This window comes from Eublepharis macularius, chromosome 2 (genome assembly GCF_028583425.1).
Source record: "Eublepharis macularius isolate TG4126 chromosome 2, MPM_Emac_v1.0, whole genome shotgun sequence".
NCBI classification, from domain to species: Eukaryota; Metazoa; Chordata; class Lepidosauria; order Squamata; family Eublepharidae; genus Eublepharis; species Eublepharis macularius.
The window spans coordinates 206,994,727-207,011,201 of NC_072791.1; the positions used below are offsets into that span (position 1 = coordinate 206,994,727).

General features: G+C 43.6%; 1 protein-coding gene across 1 annotated transcript in view; it reads left to right on the plus strand.

Moving 5' to 3' along the window:
- RAMP1 (receptor activity modifying protein 1) overlaps positions 1–15,393 on the plus strand; it is a 29,148-nt gene extending 13,755 nt beyond the window's left edge. The window contains exons 2-3 of the mRNA XM_054970166.1: positions 3,803–3,941; positions 13,569–15,393. Of these exons, the coding sequence (XP_054826141.1) occupies positions 3,803–3,941; positions 13,569–13,824 (395 nt within the window). The 3' untranslated portion in view covers positions 13,825–15,393. The remainder of the gene's footprint in view (positions 1–3,802; positions 3,942–13,568) is intronic.
- Positions 15,394–16,475: the final 1,082 nt, after the last annotated feature.

The window sequence follows — 16,475 nt, forward strand, 5'->3', positions numbered from 1 at the left end:
TCTGAAGGGTGACATATAAATCAAATGTTATTAATATTATTAGTCGGCCCCATATCATTACTCTAGAATACAGCCTGACTGCTGCGATCAAGAGGAATGTCCAGTTTGTTTTGTTGCTCTTGGAAATTAGCGAGATTATATTAATTGTGTATGTAATATTTACATTGTATGTAACATTTACATTGTAATAAGTGTTATTTACGTTGTCCGTTTATCCACTTTCGAGCTGAAGAATTACAGGAACATGAATGAACTTTGCTGCCTTAGAAATCTTCTTTTATGACTGGCTCAAAACATATTTTGTGCCTCTGCACTTCCATAAAGCAGCTGGATAGTTAGTAGCGTTGGGGTCTCGCTGTGTTCCGGTAGGACTTTGCTTCTTTACTACAAGGATCTCTCTAAATCCATTCAGGTGTGCAAGCCTATGATGGACAGTTAAGTCACCTGGGTGTTACAGCGCCTGTGTCAGAGGAGGCTGCAGGGAGCAGGGGCAAAATGCTTCTGGGGAGGGTCTTTGGTAACCCTGCCGTTACATTGGGAGGGGAGCGCTGTGATGCCTTCTCCAGGACTGACTTGCCATCCTAGTCTGCCCCCCCCCAGTACATTCCATCACGTTTTGAAGTAACCTGTAGCATGCCCCTTATTGTCCAGCCACTGTTGGACACGGAGGATCTTGACAGATTTTTGATGAGTTCCAACCTTTCCTCTGTTTAGGATTGCACAGTTTCAAAAACTTGCTGGGATTTGCATAAACCTGACCCTGCAGGAGCCCACATGTCAGTTACCTGGCTCTCCTGTCAGGAGATGTAAAATTTTCAAAAACGTTGGGGGGGGGGAAGTAAATATTTCTTAGGAAGTTTTTTAACTGCCCCCCCCAAATTTCCAGCTTTTCCATCGGAAAAAAATTGAAATAAGGTAGGGGGGATTCCCCCCCCCCCTTAGAATTTGTGCTGATTTTTTCTCCTTGGCCTTTCCAAGGAGGATTTCTCAGTTTGGTTGCTCATCTCTCTGGGGTGGAGGTGGGAGCCAAACAATGGAGGATGCCTAAGACCTGCTCCAGTTCTCCCTGCGGGTGCCATCTTTGAAAGGGGGAAGTTACCATATTCAAAGAATCTTAGTGGTACTACTTGCTTTCCAGTAAATGGATTTAGGTTTAGACTGTCTACATACCAGGCACTGTTGCTTTCTCTTAGTTGCAATAAATATTCTAATTTTAGTACTCTGGCAGGATTTAGAAATTTGTTCTACTACTACAAATCTGCATTACTGGATACATTGGAGAGGTATATTTGTATATTCAAAAGGAAGAAGCTTCTGCCGTGCCTTTTGTCAGCTGTCGATCTATTTTGGCTGTGCAACTGTCCGGGTGTCGTCTTGGATTTCACAGGCTGTTATATCCAGGGTATCTGTAGAGGAAGTATAAAGCCGCCAACATTCTGTGCCCAGGTCAAGAATGCTGTGGATGACTAGGAAATGGTATTGCATGTACATGTGGAACTCGAGAATTGGGCCCATTTTCCCCTGCTTTCAGTTGAACACAACATGGTTGGTTGGTGTTATACAAGTTATTAAACATCTTTCTTTTCCTGTACCTTATTTATTTATAGCTATCACCATTCAGGAGTCCTTCCCTCTGTCCTGGGCAGAGCCTGACTTCTGTGGTTAAGAGAATAAATTTCAATTTAATCCTCCTCTAACAGAGGTACTGCGAGTCTGTAAGGCGTTTGCCTGCTTTAGATAGGTTCAATTTTCTTTGACAGACATCATGAAAAACTGAACTCTATTTATGTAATGAAGCCAGTTCTGCAGTAGCTTTTACTAACAACATTTGGCATGTAAGCCAGAAGAGCTTGGACAGAGAAAATCCTGTCTGGAGACTGCTGATCTGGCCTTATTGATTCGTGCAGTAGGAACCTTAAGGCTTGGCCACCATAATGTGCTGTATGTGGGGCTGCTCTTGAAGACTGTTTGGAAGTTCCAGTTGGTGCAAAAATAGTAGCCCATCTGTTATCAGGGTGGGCTACAAGGAACACAGGACAACTATTTTGCCATCTTTGCATTTCTTGCCTGTTGTTTTCTGAGCTCACTTCAGCGTGCTCGCGCTTACCTTTAAAGCCCTTCATGATATGAGCCCCACAAACCTGATAAACACCATGTGGCAGTTTTCACTCAACACAGAAGCACCTGTTGGTTATTCCTGACCCTCCAAGGATATGTTCCATTGATGCCCGCTCACGGGTTTTCTCCATAGCTACTCCAACCCTGTGAAACTGCCTTCCAGGGAAAGTTAGGAAGGCATCTCTCTTGCATTTTCATAAGGACTGTAAGATGAGACTCTGAGAGAGCCTTTGGTGTCTTGAATGCCTCTTTATTCAATGAGCAATTAAATGGTGAGATTTGCGGCCCCTGAGTGTAGTGATGGCCATGAGCATGGACAGGGCTGGTGCATGGAGGCGGGTCCGGCAACTGCCTCGAGCGCTGAGGTGCCAGAGAGGGCGCCAGGGGCGGGGGTGTGCACCGCGGAGCTGGTGGCAGCAGCGCTGGTGGCTGAGCAGGAGGGCTGAGAAGCCGCATGCGCACCACCCCAGCCACCTGCTGTGCCTGGCCTGCAGCTGCTGCAGCCTCCCAGCCCTCCCGCTCATCTGCCCCATGGTGCTGCCGCTGTCGGCTGGGAGCAGCAGCTGTGGGCCAGGCATGGCAGGCAGCCATGGTGGCGTGGGGCAACTGAGCAGGAGGGCTGGGAGGCCACCAGTGCACCATCCCAGCTGCCTGCCGTGCCAGTGGGGCTGACTCGCAGCAGCATGCTGCAAGATGACGTCACACGCAGTGACATCATCACGCAGTCTGGGTGCATGATAATGCTCAGGCGCTTGAAACCGTGGCACCGGCCCTGAGCATGGGTGGCTTTAAAAGGGGGTTAGACGGTTTCATGGAGGAGAGGTCCATCAAAAGCGACTAGCCCTGGTGACGAAAGGGAACCTCTGCATCAAGAGGCAACAAACTGCTGAATACTAGTGCTAGGAAGGAACAGAGGGGGGCAGGCCTTGTCCACTGTGCCGTCCAGAGTAACTGGTTGGCTGCTGTGTGAAACAGTTTGCCAGACCCCGATGAACAACTTGTGTGATCCAGCAGGGTAGCTTCTATGTCCTCTTGATGGCTTCAGTAGTCTGAGTTCTTACGGGCAGGGGTCTCTTTTGGACTGTTATAATAATTCTGCAGTGTGTTTTAATAGTTTTCTGTGTTAAGCTTTCTTTGATTTATATGTATTTTTAATATTACCTGCCTTGACTCCCAATTGCCTAGGAGAAGGGTGGACTTTCCACAAATGTTTTAAGTAAAAAAAAAAAAAGATAGTAGACAGTACACTTTGCTCTTCAGAAGAATTAAGTCTTTACCATATGCTGCTTGTACTGTGCTATATAATATGTATCGATCTTCGTGCTGTATTTTTAATTTGCAGTCTTATGCTGTTATCGTTAATGCTTCTGCATTTCTGTGGGTTTTCTCTTTGCATATAGCAGTGTTGTGTTTAGTCAAGTACTAAATCTTATTGCTGTCTCATTCTTCATATACAAAGATCTTTCAAACCAGGAGATTTTAATGCACATTTACAACACCGAAGGGTCAGAAACAGAGATCACTGCCCATAAGTGTCTCATTTCAGGAGGGTGGGACGATACTTGCAGATGTTTAGGGGAAGGGAATTGAGTAGACATAGTGTATTAATTTCTTTTGAGATGTGCACAGTGAACCAAGCAACCCTGTTTTTTTAATCTTGTTTCCATCCTTTTCCCTGTTTCAGCCCCTCACGTAATGGTGGCCTCTGGATGTCATGAAGCGGCCTATGGCAACCTTATCCAGGAATTCTGCTTCAACCAGTTTAAATCTGATATGGGAACTCTCAGGCAGACGCTGTGGTGTGACTTTGATAAAACCTTGGGGTGAGTATCAAATCACCAACACTGATTTCTCCAATGGGAAAGAGTTGGGTGTGCAAATGAGGAAGAAACGTTATACTGAGTCTCAGGAATTCTGGAAGACAAGCTACGGCATCATCAGTACTGGAATACTTCTTTCACAAGTTGCTACGCACATACCTGCTCCTGTTGGTCATATGTGAGCTTCCTAGGTGATCTAGAATACTTCCATGAACAAGACGGATCACTTCAGTAGCCTCTTAGATCCCTTGCCTTGTCTGATCTACCTCCCTTCAAGTTCTGCTCTATAAGCACATTTGCCAACATTAGACATAGTAAAATAAATAGATGCGTTTTAATTTGTGTGCATGGTAGTACAGTGATTTCATGGGGTCTAGCAGTTTGCATTTCAAGACATTTTGAAGTATTTCCTTTTAATATATAAATATATAATATATAAAAAGAGCCCTGTGGTGCAGAGTGGTAAGCTGCAGTACTGCAGCCCAAGCTCTGCTCACGACCTGAGTTCGATCCTGGTGGAAGCCGGGTTCAGGTAACCAGCTCGAGGTTGACTCAGCCTTCCATCCTTCCGAGGTCGGTAAAATGAATACCCAATTTCCTGGGGGTAAAGTGTAGATGACTGGGGAAGGCAATGGCAAACCACCCCGTAAAAAATCTGCCAAGAAAACATCGTGATGCGACGTCCCCGCATGGCTCAGTAATGATTCGGCACTTGGACAGGGGACTACCTTTACCTTTTACCTAATATATAAATGTCTCTGCAATCACACACACATGCTTTTGTTTCTGGACTTTATAAATTTAAACACGTCTCCTGTCATTCATCTCATTCTTAGAACACTCAAATATTTAGAACAGTGATGTCTTAATTTCTTTTGTTGTCACAGACTCAAGGCAGATTACATGGTGTAACTCAGTGTGATCAGTAGGGGCTGATTTCTAATAAGCAATGTAATAGGACTGGGGCCAATATTATAAAGCCCTTATACAGATCTATGGTGTGGCCAGCCAATTCCGACCCCCCCCCCCCCGTGTGTGTGTGTGTGTGTGTGTGTGTGTGTGTGTGTGTGTGTGTGTGTGTGTGTGTGAAAGGGTTTCTTCTTTCAGTGAACATCACTTTACATTTAAATATATTGAACTTCATTTGCCATATTTATTTGTTTGTTTGTTATTTATACTCCACTTTTCTCACGGAGACTCAAGGCAGATTACAATACAATCAACAGGAAGGGGTGCCCAGTAAGCCATGCAGTAGGATTTAGATTTCAGAAATCTGAAACGAGGTTGAAACGAAGCATAAACAGTAGCATGACATGTTAAATGATACAGAAATTACAAAGTAGGGTCATACTTACAGCAGCAGACAGTATGTACTGTGCATTGTTACCACGTACAAAGCTCTTCATGGCCTTGGCCCGACATACCTACGGGACCGCCTCCCTCCCTATGTCCCTCCACGGCAGCTTCGCTCATCTGAACAGGGTCTCCTGCAGGTGCCGGCTTGTACATGGGCGAAATCAACAGCAAGCCCGTACATGGGCTTTCTCTGTGGTGGCCCCCACCCTGTGGAATGGCCTGTCTGAGGAGGTCAGGAGAACCCCCACTCTCCTGACTTTCTGCAAACAATGCAAAACCGAATTATTCAAAAAGGCTTTTGTATTATAGGGAAGGGCTCTCAGATGCTTCGCTAATGAGTTAAGGATCATTGACTTCACCACTATGTTGCCTTACGTACTACCTGTTGTCTTAAATATGTGCTCCTATGAGTTATCTGTGCTTCATGTGGTCTAACGTCAGCCCTAGAATTGCTTATGTTCTTTTTCAGCATTTCTTCAACTCTGTATTGGATTCTTACTAATGCTATGTCTTTGTAAACTTACGTTTATTTATGGAAATGTCCTTGAAATTGACTGTACTAATCTCACACTGTGTAATCCGCCTTGAGTCTCAGTGAGAAAGGCGGACTATAAATGAAATACATAAATAATAAATAAATAAAACTCTGGTGTAGTCCACAGTCCCTATCCCATTACCAAAGCATCTTTCTGAACCATTTCATTATAGTGCAGCCCTGTGTACCTGTGCAAACAAAAGCCCTCCTGAATAATTCAGTTTTGCATAGTTTGTGGAAAGCCAGGAGAGTTGGCAGCTTCCTGACCTCACCATATGGGGGCCACAACAGAGAATGCACAAGTATGGGCAGTTGTTGATTTTGCCCATTTGCAGGGTGGCACCTGCATAAAGCCCTTCTCAGAGGAGAGAGGCAGCCCCATGGATATGAAAGGCCAAGGCTTTGCATGGGGGGTGGGGGGTAGCCAGTACCTTGAATTGAGCCTGGTAACTGATGGGCAGCAAATTGAGTAATTATAGAATGGGAGTAATCTGCATGATCGGTTTAAGATCCCCAGGGTATAAGTAGTGGCTTTCACACCTCTCAGGATCTCGTCAACATCCATCACAGAAACTAGATAAAAAATACACGGTATTAGGTGCATCTTTGGGCTGATCTATATTACAGCTAGTGTCCTGATTAGAGTGCATTCAATGTATTTTATCAGCAGGGTTTTTTTTGCAAAAGTATCACAGCTAATTGTCTGATCCTGAGACAGTGAAGGCTTGAATTAAGAGGTCAGCAAATGCAGAGCTACCTTTAACACTTGGAATGGGCGTGAACTAGCTGATGCAGTGATGGCAGAGAAGAAACATTTCTTTGCCACTGTCACCTCTGCTTCATAGATCTTCCAGTGGGCTCTGTAGTGTGATTTGTCAGATTTAGTTTGAGTTTTCCAACAGCATCATTCTAGAGAAATCCTGGCTGCTTTCAGGTCACCCAGCTCCATGGTAAACCAGGGGGCCGAGTTCCCCCACAGCTGTGGGAGAGGTGGATGAGGGGCAATCTTGTCGATAGCTTCAAGGAACTTCACATTCCAGGCTCTCACAGCAGCCTCAACTTACAGCATGTATTTGGAATCCTAAAACCCTCCAGAGTGTTCTGGAATCCAGTAGGTTACATGACCCTCCATAGGCGGAGAATTTTAGCCAGGGCCTCTTTCCAGCAGGGTGTTGGGGTCACATTCAGCCATGCCTTTAGTTACCAGTAAGACTGTGGTTCAGGCCAAATCTCCAGTCTTTAACTAGACTTCCCTCTAAGGCTCTGTGCAAAAATATTAAATCCAAGCTGTGACTCTTTCATGTCCTGGGACTGTTGTGATTTGAGAGAGGCCCAAGGCAGTCAAAGAAGGTATAAAATCTGGAGCAGCCCTGGCAAGGTATCCCTCGCATGAAGTCCCACAGAACAGTAAGTCTAGGTGCTTTCAGCCCCATGCCCAAGAACACCTCTGCCAACTCAGGGTGCCTGCCAAGGAACTAAGTGGCTGCTAAACAAGCAATATGCCTAATCTAGCTTTGGTCCGTAATGTAAAGAACATACAGTCGATAGAGTCAGTACAGTCAGCTGATATTTATTTTGTGTTGTTGATGTTCTATTGTAATGTGGAATTGATCTTAATTGCAGTTTTCCAGAGAACCACCTGTTTGGGGAGGGAAAATATAAATGCTTGAAGTGAATAAATAATAGCTTAGAGTCGGCAGGAAGAAAAAAGCCCTTTAAAATCAAGCTCAGAGCAACCACCCAGCAATGCTATTTTTAAAAGCCTCCGTGAGTAAAAATGTTTCATCCAAGAAAAGAATTCACCTTGGCATACTTCCTGGGACAGAGAGTCTAGTGGGCATAACCATGAAAACCTTCACCCATGCCTCGATGGCTCTAATTTCAGCAAAGCGGGGGACACAAATCAAGACCTCAGCTGCTATTCTAAAAATAGCGAGCTTTCCCCATAGCCTCCCAAAGAGCAGTTTGCTTCATGCACAAGCTATTTTCAGTGGCTGATAGCAACCAAGAAAAAAATGAACCTTGGACTTTTCTTTAGGTTGTTTCTTTTAAGTTTTAAGATTTTATAGCTCCCGTTCCCTGGGCCAGTGCTGCAAGACCATTCCCAGAATTGATGGTAGACGTCAGAAGGATTGGAGTCATGCATGCCACTCTGTAAGAGAGTCATGCATGCCACTCTGAGATCCAGGAAGCAAATAGATTAAGATGTTTTTAGCCTCTGCATGAACTATTAGCTGTTGGGGCACAACATACTTTCAGCTGAGAAAAGGACACAGATAATGAGCAATAGGACACCTTAGCTACAGTTCCCATGCAACAGCCGTGTTTTTGCTGTAGCTGAGCCCACTGGATGTACACTGTAGAGCCAATGCCTAATAGAACATGTCCCAGGGGATCTTTATTCTTGACTCCACAGTGGAGTCGTTGGATTGAATGGCATAGCCATCTGATCGCACATAAGCCCTGGAGCTTCTCCATCATACCCACAGCCCTGGCCGTGTTTTTTTCCCTTTCCCTCCCCATTTTTTGTACTAAACTTGATGAAGAATTCTGGGAAACTCAAAAATGTACAATTATTTTGGTGATAATTTTGGTGGTCCTTCTAAAAACATATGCCTGTTCTTGCCTAGGAGTTAAAATCACAGGGAGTGGCTCTCCTGAATTTCCCATCAATCAAAGAAGCTCAGTTGGTGGATAAACAAGAGAGGGCCTTTTCTGTGGTAGCCCCACGATTATGGAAAAACTTCCTCAGGGAAAGTACAAATCATCCCTGAGTCTCAATCTTTAGGAGGAGGCAGCTGCAGACCATTTTATTCAGGATGGCTTTTATCAAGTTTTTAAAATGTGTTGATTGTTTTAAATTATTATTTTAAACTGTTTTTGTTATATTTTTGCTTGTTCTGTTTATATTGTAAGCCACCTTGAGTTCTGTGAGGTGGAAAAGTGACTAATAAACATTTTAAATAAATAATCATAATTAGTTTTTATTACGACCCACAAGCCATACAGAAGCTGGACAAAAGTTATATTAGCCATCAGCCATGATATTGGTTGTTGTGGATATTCTGGGCTGTATCGCCGTGGTCTTGGCGATGTAGTTCCTGACGTTTCGCCAGAAGCTCTGACTGGCATCTTCAAATTTGACACTGAGAGATCTCTGTCTTTCGGTGCTACACCTCTGAAGTCACAGCTGCTGGCGAAACGTCAGGAACTACAATGCCAAGACCACGGCGATACAGCCCGGCTGTGAAAACCTTTGACAATATAGCCATGATATTTCTACATATATCATCAACCTAGTATAGTGTCAGTTTCAAAATAAATCATACACAAGACATAGCCTGTGTTGATATTTTCATTGTGGAGTACAGAAAGTTTGCTATATATACAGTAATTCTTTGGTCAACCCTGCCAATAAAATTTTGAGTCTTCTCAGAAAATAGTTTTTATTGACCAACAGAGGTTCCAATAAATCTAGGCATGCTTGGAGATGAAATCTGCAATAAAATAACACAAGCCAATGATTCAATAGAGTTATCAGTGCAGGTACAAAATCGACAATGTTGTTGTATCTTGCTGTCTCCAGTGCAGATGGCATATTTCATGACTTTTGTTTTTGGAATTTTTCTCTGAACAAGCACAACATTCAGTCACTGTTTAATTACTGCATTATGTTGTTTGCACAGTACTTCTTAGCTTGGAATATCACTTCATTGTTGTTAACTTCTTCAAAACTTCTGATTGATTTACTTATACAAGAGTACTAACATGAATTTTCCCTTGTGCTTGGATCATTTCCCATTACCATGAGCTATAAGCAAATTTTGTGAGCATAAAATGACTCTGTCATGGCACAGGTCATATTCTCTCATATATATATATATATATATATGCCTTAATTAAATACTCCAGAAAAACTTTAAAATGGCCTTAGATGCAACATTTTAAATCATGTTACTAACTAATGCAGACACATTTGGTGTATAATTTCCCACTAAGAATGTGCAATGGGACTGGGTTGTGGGAGGTTAGTTGGATAACTTCTCCTTGTGAACCCATGTATGTCTATGACCAGGGCTTTTTTTCAGCAGGAACACGGTGGAACAGAGTTCCGGAACCTCTTGAAAATGGTCACATGGCTGGTGGCCACACCCCTTGATCTCAGCAGCGCGGAGGGCAATCTCAACTCCCCTCTGTCTGGAGATCAGGGGGCGGGGCCACCAGCCATGTGACCATTTTCTTCTAGGGCAACCCACTGAGTTCCACCACCTCTTTTTCTAGAAAAAAAGCCCTGGAAGAAACTATCCTGCTTTGGAAGAGAACTTGGCCATCATCAGGCTGTGGCTCAGGGCAGAGCATCTGCTTTGCTTGCAGGACGCCCCAGGTTCACTCTCTGATATGTCCATTTTAAAGGATTTAGTAAGAGGTGATGTGAGAGATTTCTCCCCAAGACTCTGTCTGTAAGAAGTGACTAGAGTGGCCTTGATGGATCATTCAAGGCTTAACTAGCTATCAAAATTAAAAGATCTACATTTAAAAGGTGTATTGCTAAGAACTACAGGGCCCAATTTCATTTGAGTGTGTGGCATGGGGGTGGGGTGGCGATTGGAGAGATTTCAGTCCCCCCTCCATATTAGGGCTCCATCTGCAGTAACAGCAGCATAGGGAGCCTTAACAGTGGGGCAAGTGGGCCCAATGCCAGCCAGTTCAGCTTGGGAAAACAGCAGGGGGTGGGGGTGGGGGTGGGGGTGGGGGTGGGGGGTGAAGTTCTCTTCCCCCCTGCATCTCAGTCCTGAGTCAAATTGGATCCTGGAGGATCTGGAAACTTACAGTGCAATCCTATGGAGAGTTACTCCAGTCTAAGCCCATTGACTTCAATGGGCTTAGACTGGAGTAACTCTCCATAGGATTGCACTGTTAATTTCCCAATGTGATTTCCGTCTATGTTGGGTCAGGGTTAATAGCCAAAGAACCTCGTGAAAACTAACTAATAGCCACAAAGAGTAATCCCAATAATATATCACAATTAGACAATGATAATAAAGTATAATTTACGAAGATATTTACTTACAGTTCACTATATGAACAATCACGCACAAGAGGAGACCTCGGCAACATCAATAACAATTACAATTCATTAACATGGACTATCATCATTCATATAAAGTGCTGAGTGCTGAGCCAATATCCATCAAAAGACCATTAGTAGCTGGTGCAATAAGGAATATGCAGAACAGGCAGTACATGAATTATAAGTAAATATCTTCAATTGTACTTTATTATCATTGTCTAATTGTGATCTATTATTGGGATTACTCTTTGTGGCTATTAGTTAGTTTTCACGAGGTTCTTTGGTTACTGGCTCTGCTCGTGATACTCGCGTGTGTGGGTCAGGGTTAATGGCAGATGCTACATCTAGTTTGGCCCTCAGCATGGCAGCGTCATTGAATATTAGAACATTTGCTTTGCGTGCAGTCCCGGGTTCAATTACCTGCATCTCCAATTAAAAAGATCAGTTAGGATGCAATGGGAAAGACCAACGCTTGAGACCCTGGAGAGCTGTTTGCAGCCAAAGGAGACAAGACCGGCCTTGATAGATATATTAGATGGCATGTTCAGGTATCCTTGTGACGCAAGGCCTCTTGTTTTTCTCTGGGTCTTTGGTAAAGGAAGAGATTGGATGGGGATGTGAGGAGAGGCAGCAATGCTATCGAAAAACAAAAGATCCAATTTAAAAAGGTTTATTGCTAAACATATACAAATAAGCAAAATTGGGAGGATTGGGGTGGGGAGACAGCCAGAAAATGTATTGTCTTTTAATTCCTGTGTTCTAACTAAAACTTACACTCCCCACATGAAAACTGCACCCCTACCAGGTCTGTATTAATTATTTTAAAATGTATGAATCATGGCTGCTTCCGCACACGTTGGCTAATGCACTTTCAATGCACTTCATCAATCGTTTAAGGTGGATTTTTTGTTCTGAACACAAAAAAATCCGTTCCAAATTATCTATAAAGAGAATTGGAACTGCATTATCCAACGTGTGCAGAATCACTCCATTTCAAAATGTAGGAATATAAGGAAGGGCAGTTGTCATGATGGTGGTGTTAGATGCTGCCGTCTCCCACTTTCCACAGCCATGTTTTGTACATGTAGGCTCCAGTCACTTCATCATCATCAGTCTGCTTTTCTCACTGAGATCCAAGGCAGATTACATCGTGCAAGTGAAAATACAATACAATCAACAGCCAGGACATTCACTGCACAACGTACAATAACGAACAGGACAGCCAGTGAAAAGAGATACAGTAGGGTATGGTAGCAGAAAATTTGGAAAAAGAAGCAAAAAGCAGAGCACAAAGATGAAATCTTTCTAAAATAAAGCATAACTAACTTACATGGCATATTTAGCAGCATGGAAACTCCCTCGTAGGTGCATGTCTACATCAGCAGACAATACCCAACAGAGTAGCATAGACTCCCTGTCCCAACCACTGCTTCTCTCTGAGCTTATAACACTGCTTCCCAGTGTACAGATTAAACAACTGAAGCTTATGTGGTGGGCCCTATGATGATATAATAAGTGGATGTTGGGTACATGGGCGGAGAGGGCACTGCTGTGATTTCAGTTCACTGTACAGGGAGGGGTGCTGTTGAACAAAAAAAAAAATTGTGTAATAAAGCCTGATTAACATGAGAGTAAAAACACTTCGCGGTATTAAGTGGTGCAGCAAACGTACAGCTTTGCTCATCTGAAGAGAGCTTACTGAAGGTGCCGCTCTGTAAATGGCAGAGATCAGTAGATGCTTGGACACGTGCATTCTCCGTTGTGGGCCCCATCTTGCAGAAGAGGTCAGGAGGACTTCTGTCATTCTGCAAACTGTGTAAAGCAGAATTGTTCAGGAGAGCATTTTTACAAAGGGAACAAGGCTATAGTACAATGGAATGGTGCAGGGAGGAGCTCTCATAACAGGAACAGTACTAGTACTGTAGTTAGTGACACTGCGTTCTATTTCCGTAATGCCGTTCTTTGCACTGTTTTTAACACATCATACCTGATACTTTTTTTTTTGCCTCGTTTCTAGTTTTTGTAATCCTAGTCCTATTACATCATTGGCTAGATACCACATGCATGCTATTTGATTGCTTTGTGTAATCAGCCTTGAGTCTCAGTGAGAAAGGTGGGTTGTGAATAAGAGCTGCTGTAGCACAGTGGTTGGGCTCCGAGTCAGGACTCTGCCGGTTCAGTTCCCCAAACTGCCATGAGGTCAGCAGGTGGCCTTGGGTAAGCCACTCCTCGCAGCCCCAGCTGTATTGTGGAGGTAATAAGAACACTAACGTTGTTCACTGTTATGAGCAGGGCACTAATCTGTCTAGAAGAGCAGTATATAAGCACAGTGTTGTGGTTGTTATACATAAATATATAGCTGTTCAGTGTAATTTTTTAAGGATGATAAAGACAAACTGTTTGGGGTACAGTTCATATTTTGGATGCTCAGAACTTTCAAGAATATTCAGGGTTTTTTGTTGAATTACTCATATTTTTAAGCCTATGCCTAAGATATGTCCTTTGTCAGGTGTGAATGTGGAAAGTGTCATGCAGGTCATGTAACTGAATGCAGGTGTGTTGAATGTACTCTTGACAATTTCAGAACATAGTAATATGTGATGTGGCTGTTATTGACTATGTCATTTGGTGTTCTTATCTAACACACATCTTTTCTCTCTTTTTAAAGCTGCTACAGGGAATTTATCAACTGTACTTTGCTGATAGGAACACAACTGGATTGCAACTGGCCAAACAAGCTAGTGGATGAGTACTTCATAGCAATTCACCAGCACTATTTCAAAAACTGCCCTGAATCGGGATGGGCTTTGAGGGACCCCCCTAACACCATTCTGTGTCCGTTCATTGTAGTCCCCATCTTTATCACTCTTCTCATGACAGCACTGGTGGTGTGGCGGAGCAAGCACAGCGAAGGCATTGTCTAAACTTCTCCAGTCCCCAGACGCATACGGCAAGGGGTTTCGCTGTTGATGAAGAGGAACCTGAAAGTCTCGAAGTCTCACATTAAATGAACTCTGGCTAATTCATGAGTGATTCCGCACACGTTGGATAATGCACTTCCAATCCTCTTTATAGATCCTTTGGAACGGACTTTTTTGTGTGCGGAACAAATAATCCACCTCAAACGACTGATAAAGTGCATTGAAAGTGCATTATCCAACGTGTGCGGAATCAGCCCATGTCGGGCTTTGAGCAAGCTGTAGTGAAGAACAGTTTTGCTATTCTTGCACTGGAACACAGATTTTAGAAGTAATATTTCTAAAGGTTCAATAGGAAAAAATCATTCTGCCGTCCAGAGAAAAGTGCTGCAACTAATTTTTTGACTAGGAAATGCACCAAGGAGTAAAACTACTGCTCTTTAATACCGGAAGCATTTTTTTAAATTTGTTCATATTTAAAGGCATGTCTACACAAGTGTCTCCTCTGCAAAGCTTCTCAAATTTACTTTGACTTTGTGATATTCCCAGTACCAGCAGGACAATGGCTGGAATGTGTAGGATATGGTACATGAGGGTTATATCTGTGGAAAAGATAGCACCCACCCAAGATTTCACCCCAGTGTTTCAGTTATAATGACTGATCTCTGCCCATGGACAGGAGCCCGGCAGCAGAATCATAGCCCATGTTGGTGTGCCGTTAGTAGCTGTTGTGTTCCTACCACAGAGTATTCAAGCTCTTAGTTATGCTAATGGCTTACTAACCTCTCCCCTGCTAGTAAGTCACACCTAGAGCCCTAAAGCTTAAAAAGCTAAAGAGAAAGAAAACTCTCTCCTGGGACAGGAATATGACTGTCAGCCTAAAGTTGGGGCCTGGAGATTTCCTGGAATGACAACTGATCTCCAGACTACAGAGAATAGTTTCTCTGGAGAAAATGGCTGCTTTGGAAAGTACACTCTGTGGTACTAAACCCTATTGACATCCCTCCCCAAGCTCTATTTCGCAATCTCAACCCAACATGGGCAACTGAAAATAGGAAGGCCATCCCAAAGAGAAGTGTGAACGAGAAAGGGAAATTATAAATACTGCAGAGGGCACAGGGAGCTCGCTCTCTTGTCTATTTTGGGCAAGATGGATTCCATCTTATTTAGAAGGCAGGTAATAATAGCATAACAACAATCAATTTATACACTGCCCTTCAGGACAACTTATCACTCACTCAGAGCAGTTTACAAATGACAATTATGACAATCACCCTGTGAGGTGGGTGGGGCTGAGAGAGCTCCAAGAAGCTGTGACTGAGCCAAGGTCACCCAGCTGGCTTCAGTGGAGAGGACTAAAGTAATGGAGAACTGAAATAATGAGGAACTCTAGCATACTTCAAATTCCCGTTAAAACCTGCCTGTCTTAAAGTCCAGCACCATTTAGGGGGTATCTGGTGCAAGGATAGAAATTTGCCTGTCTTCAACCTTGTCTTTGTTTCGTTACTAACACTTTGCTTGAGGAAAATGTATATATACTTTTATTCATTCATTAAACTCTCTTTATATTCTAAATGCTCTAAGTCTGATCTCTAGAAAAATGCTACCGTCTATTTGGTCTGGATCTCTGAAGTGTGGTACTGGGGAATGGCAGCAGAGAAGCTCACCGTCCCTGGAACACGATAGCAGTAATGTGCAGTGCGGTAATAGCTCATGCCCACATTAGCTGGTAGAAAGGCAATGGGAGGTGCAGCAGCTAGGCAGAGCTTGTAAACAGCACTGCAAGTAAAGAGTGCTGGACAAACGACTCTGTCTGGCAGGAGATGCTCCTTAAGAGTTGCTGGTGGCAGCTGGTGGCTGCCCAGTTCGTAATTGGCACACCAGAGGTCCCACTGCCCTCCCAGGGGTCCACTCAGAAGGAACATGGAAAGGCTTGTGAGCTCATTCCTTCACATCTTTATGACATTTGTGACTCCAAGGCCTCTTTCCCTCTCAGTCTTGGCAAGTGCAGACCCCATTCGTGTGTATTTAAAGTTGTGATTTTGTGTTCCAGTGGGCATCACCTTATACACTGAACTTCATTTGCCACATTGTTGCCCACTCACCCAATTTGTGGAGATTCTCTTGGAGCTCTTCACAGTCCACCTCGGTTTTCACCATTCTGAATTATTTTGTGTCGTCTGCAAACTGGGCCACTGCATTGTTCATAAATTATCTGGCACAGGAAGTAAGCAAATTAAACAACACTGGCCCCTCCTGTTTATTTCCCTCCATTGAGAGGGAGTGGAGAGTGCTCTCAAGTCATAGCTGACTTATGGCGACTCCTGGTGAGGTTTTCATGGCAAGAGACTAACAGAGGTGGTTTGCCATTGCCTGCCTCTGCAACTCTGGTCTTTCTTGGAGGTCTCCCATCCAATTACTAACCAAGGCCAACCCTGCTTAGCTTCTGAGATCTGACCAGATCAGGCTCACATGAGAGAGCTGTCCATTTTTTCCTACTCTGATTTCTTTTATTTAGCCATTTTTAATCCATAAGAGGACCTATCCTTTTATCCCATGACCGCTAAGCTTATCCAGGATTCTTTGGTCATGGATCTTATAATAGCTGATTCCGCACACGTTGGATAATGCACTTCCAATCCTCTTTAGAGATCATT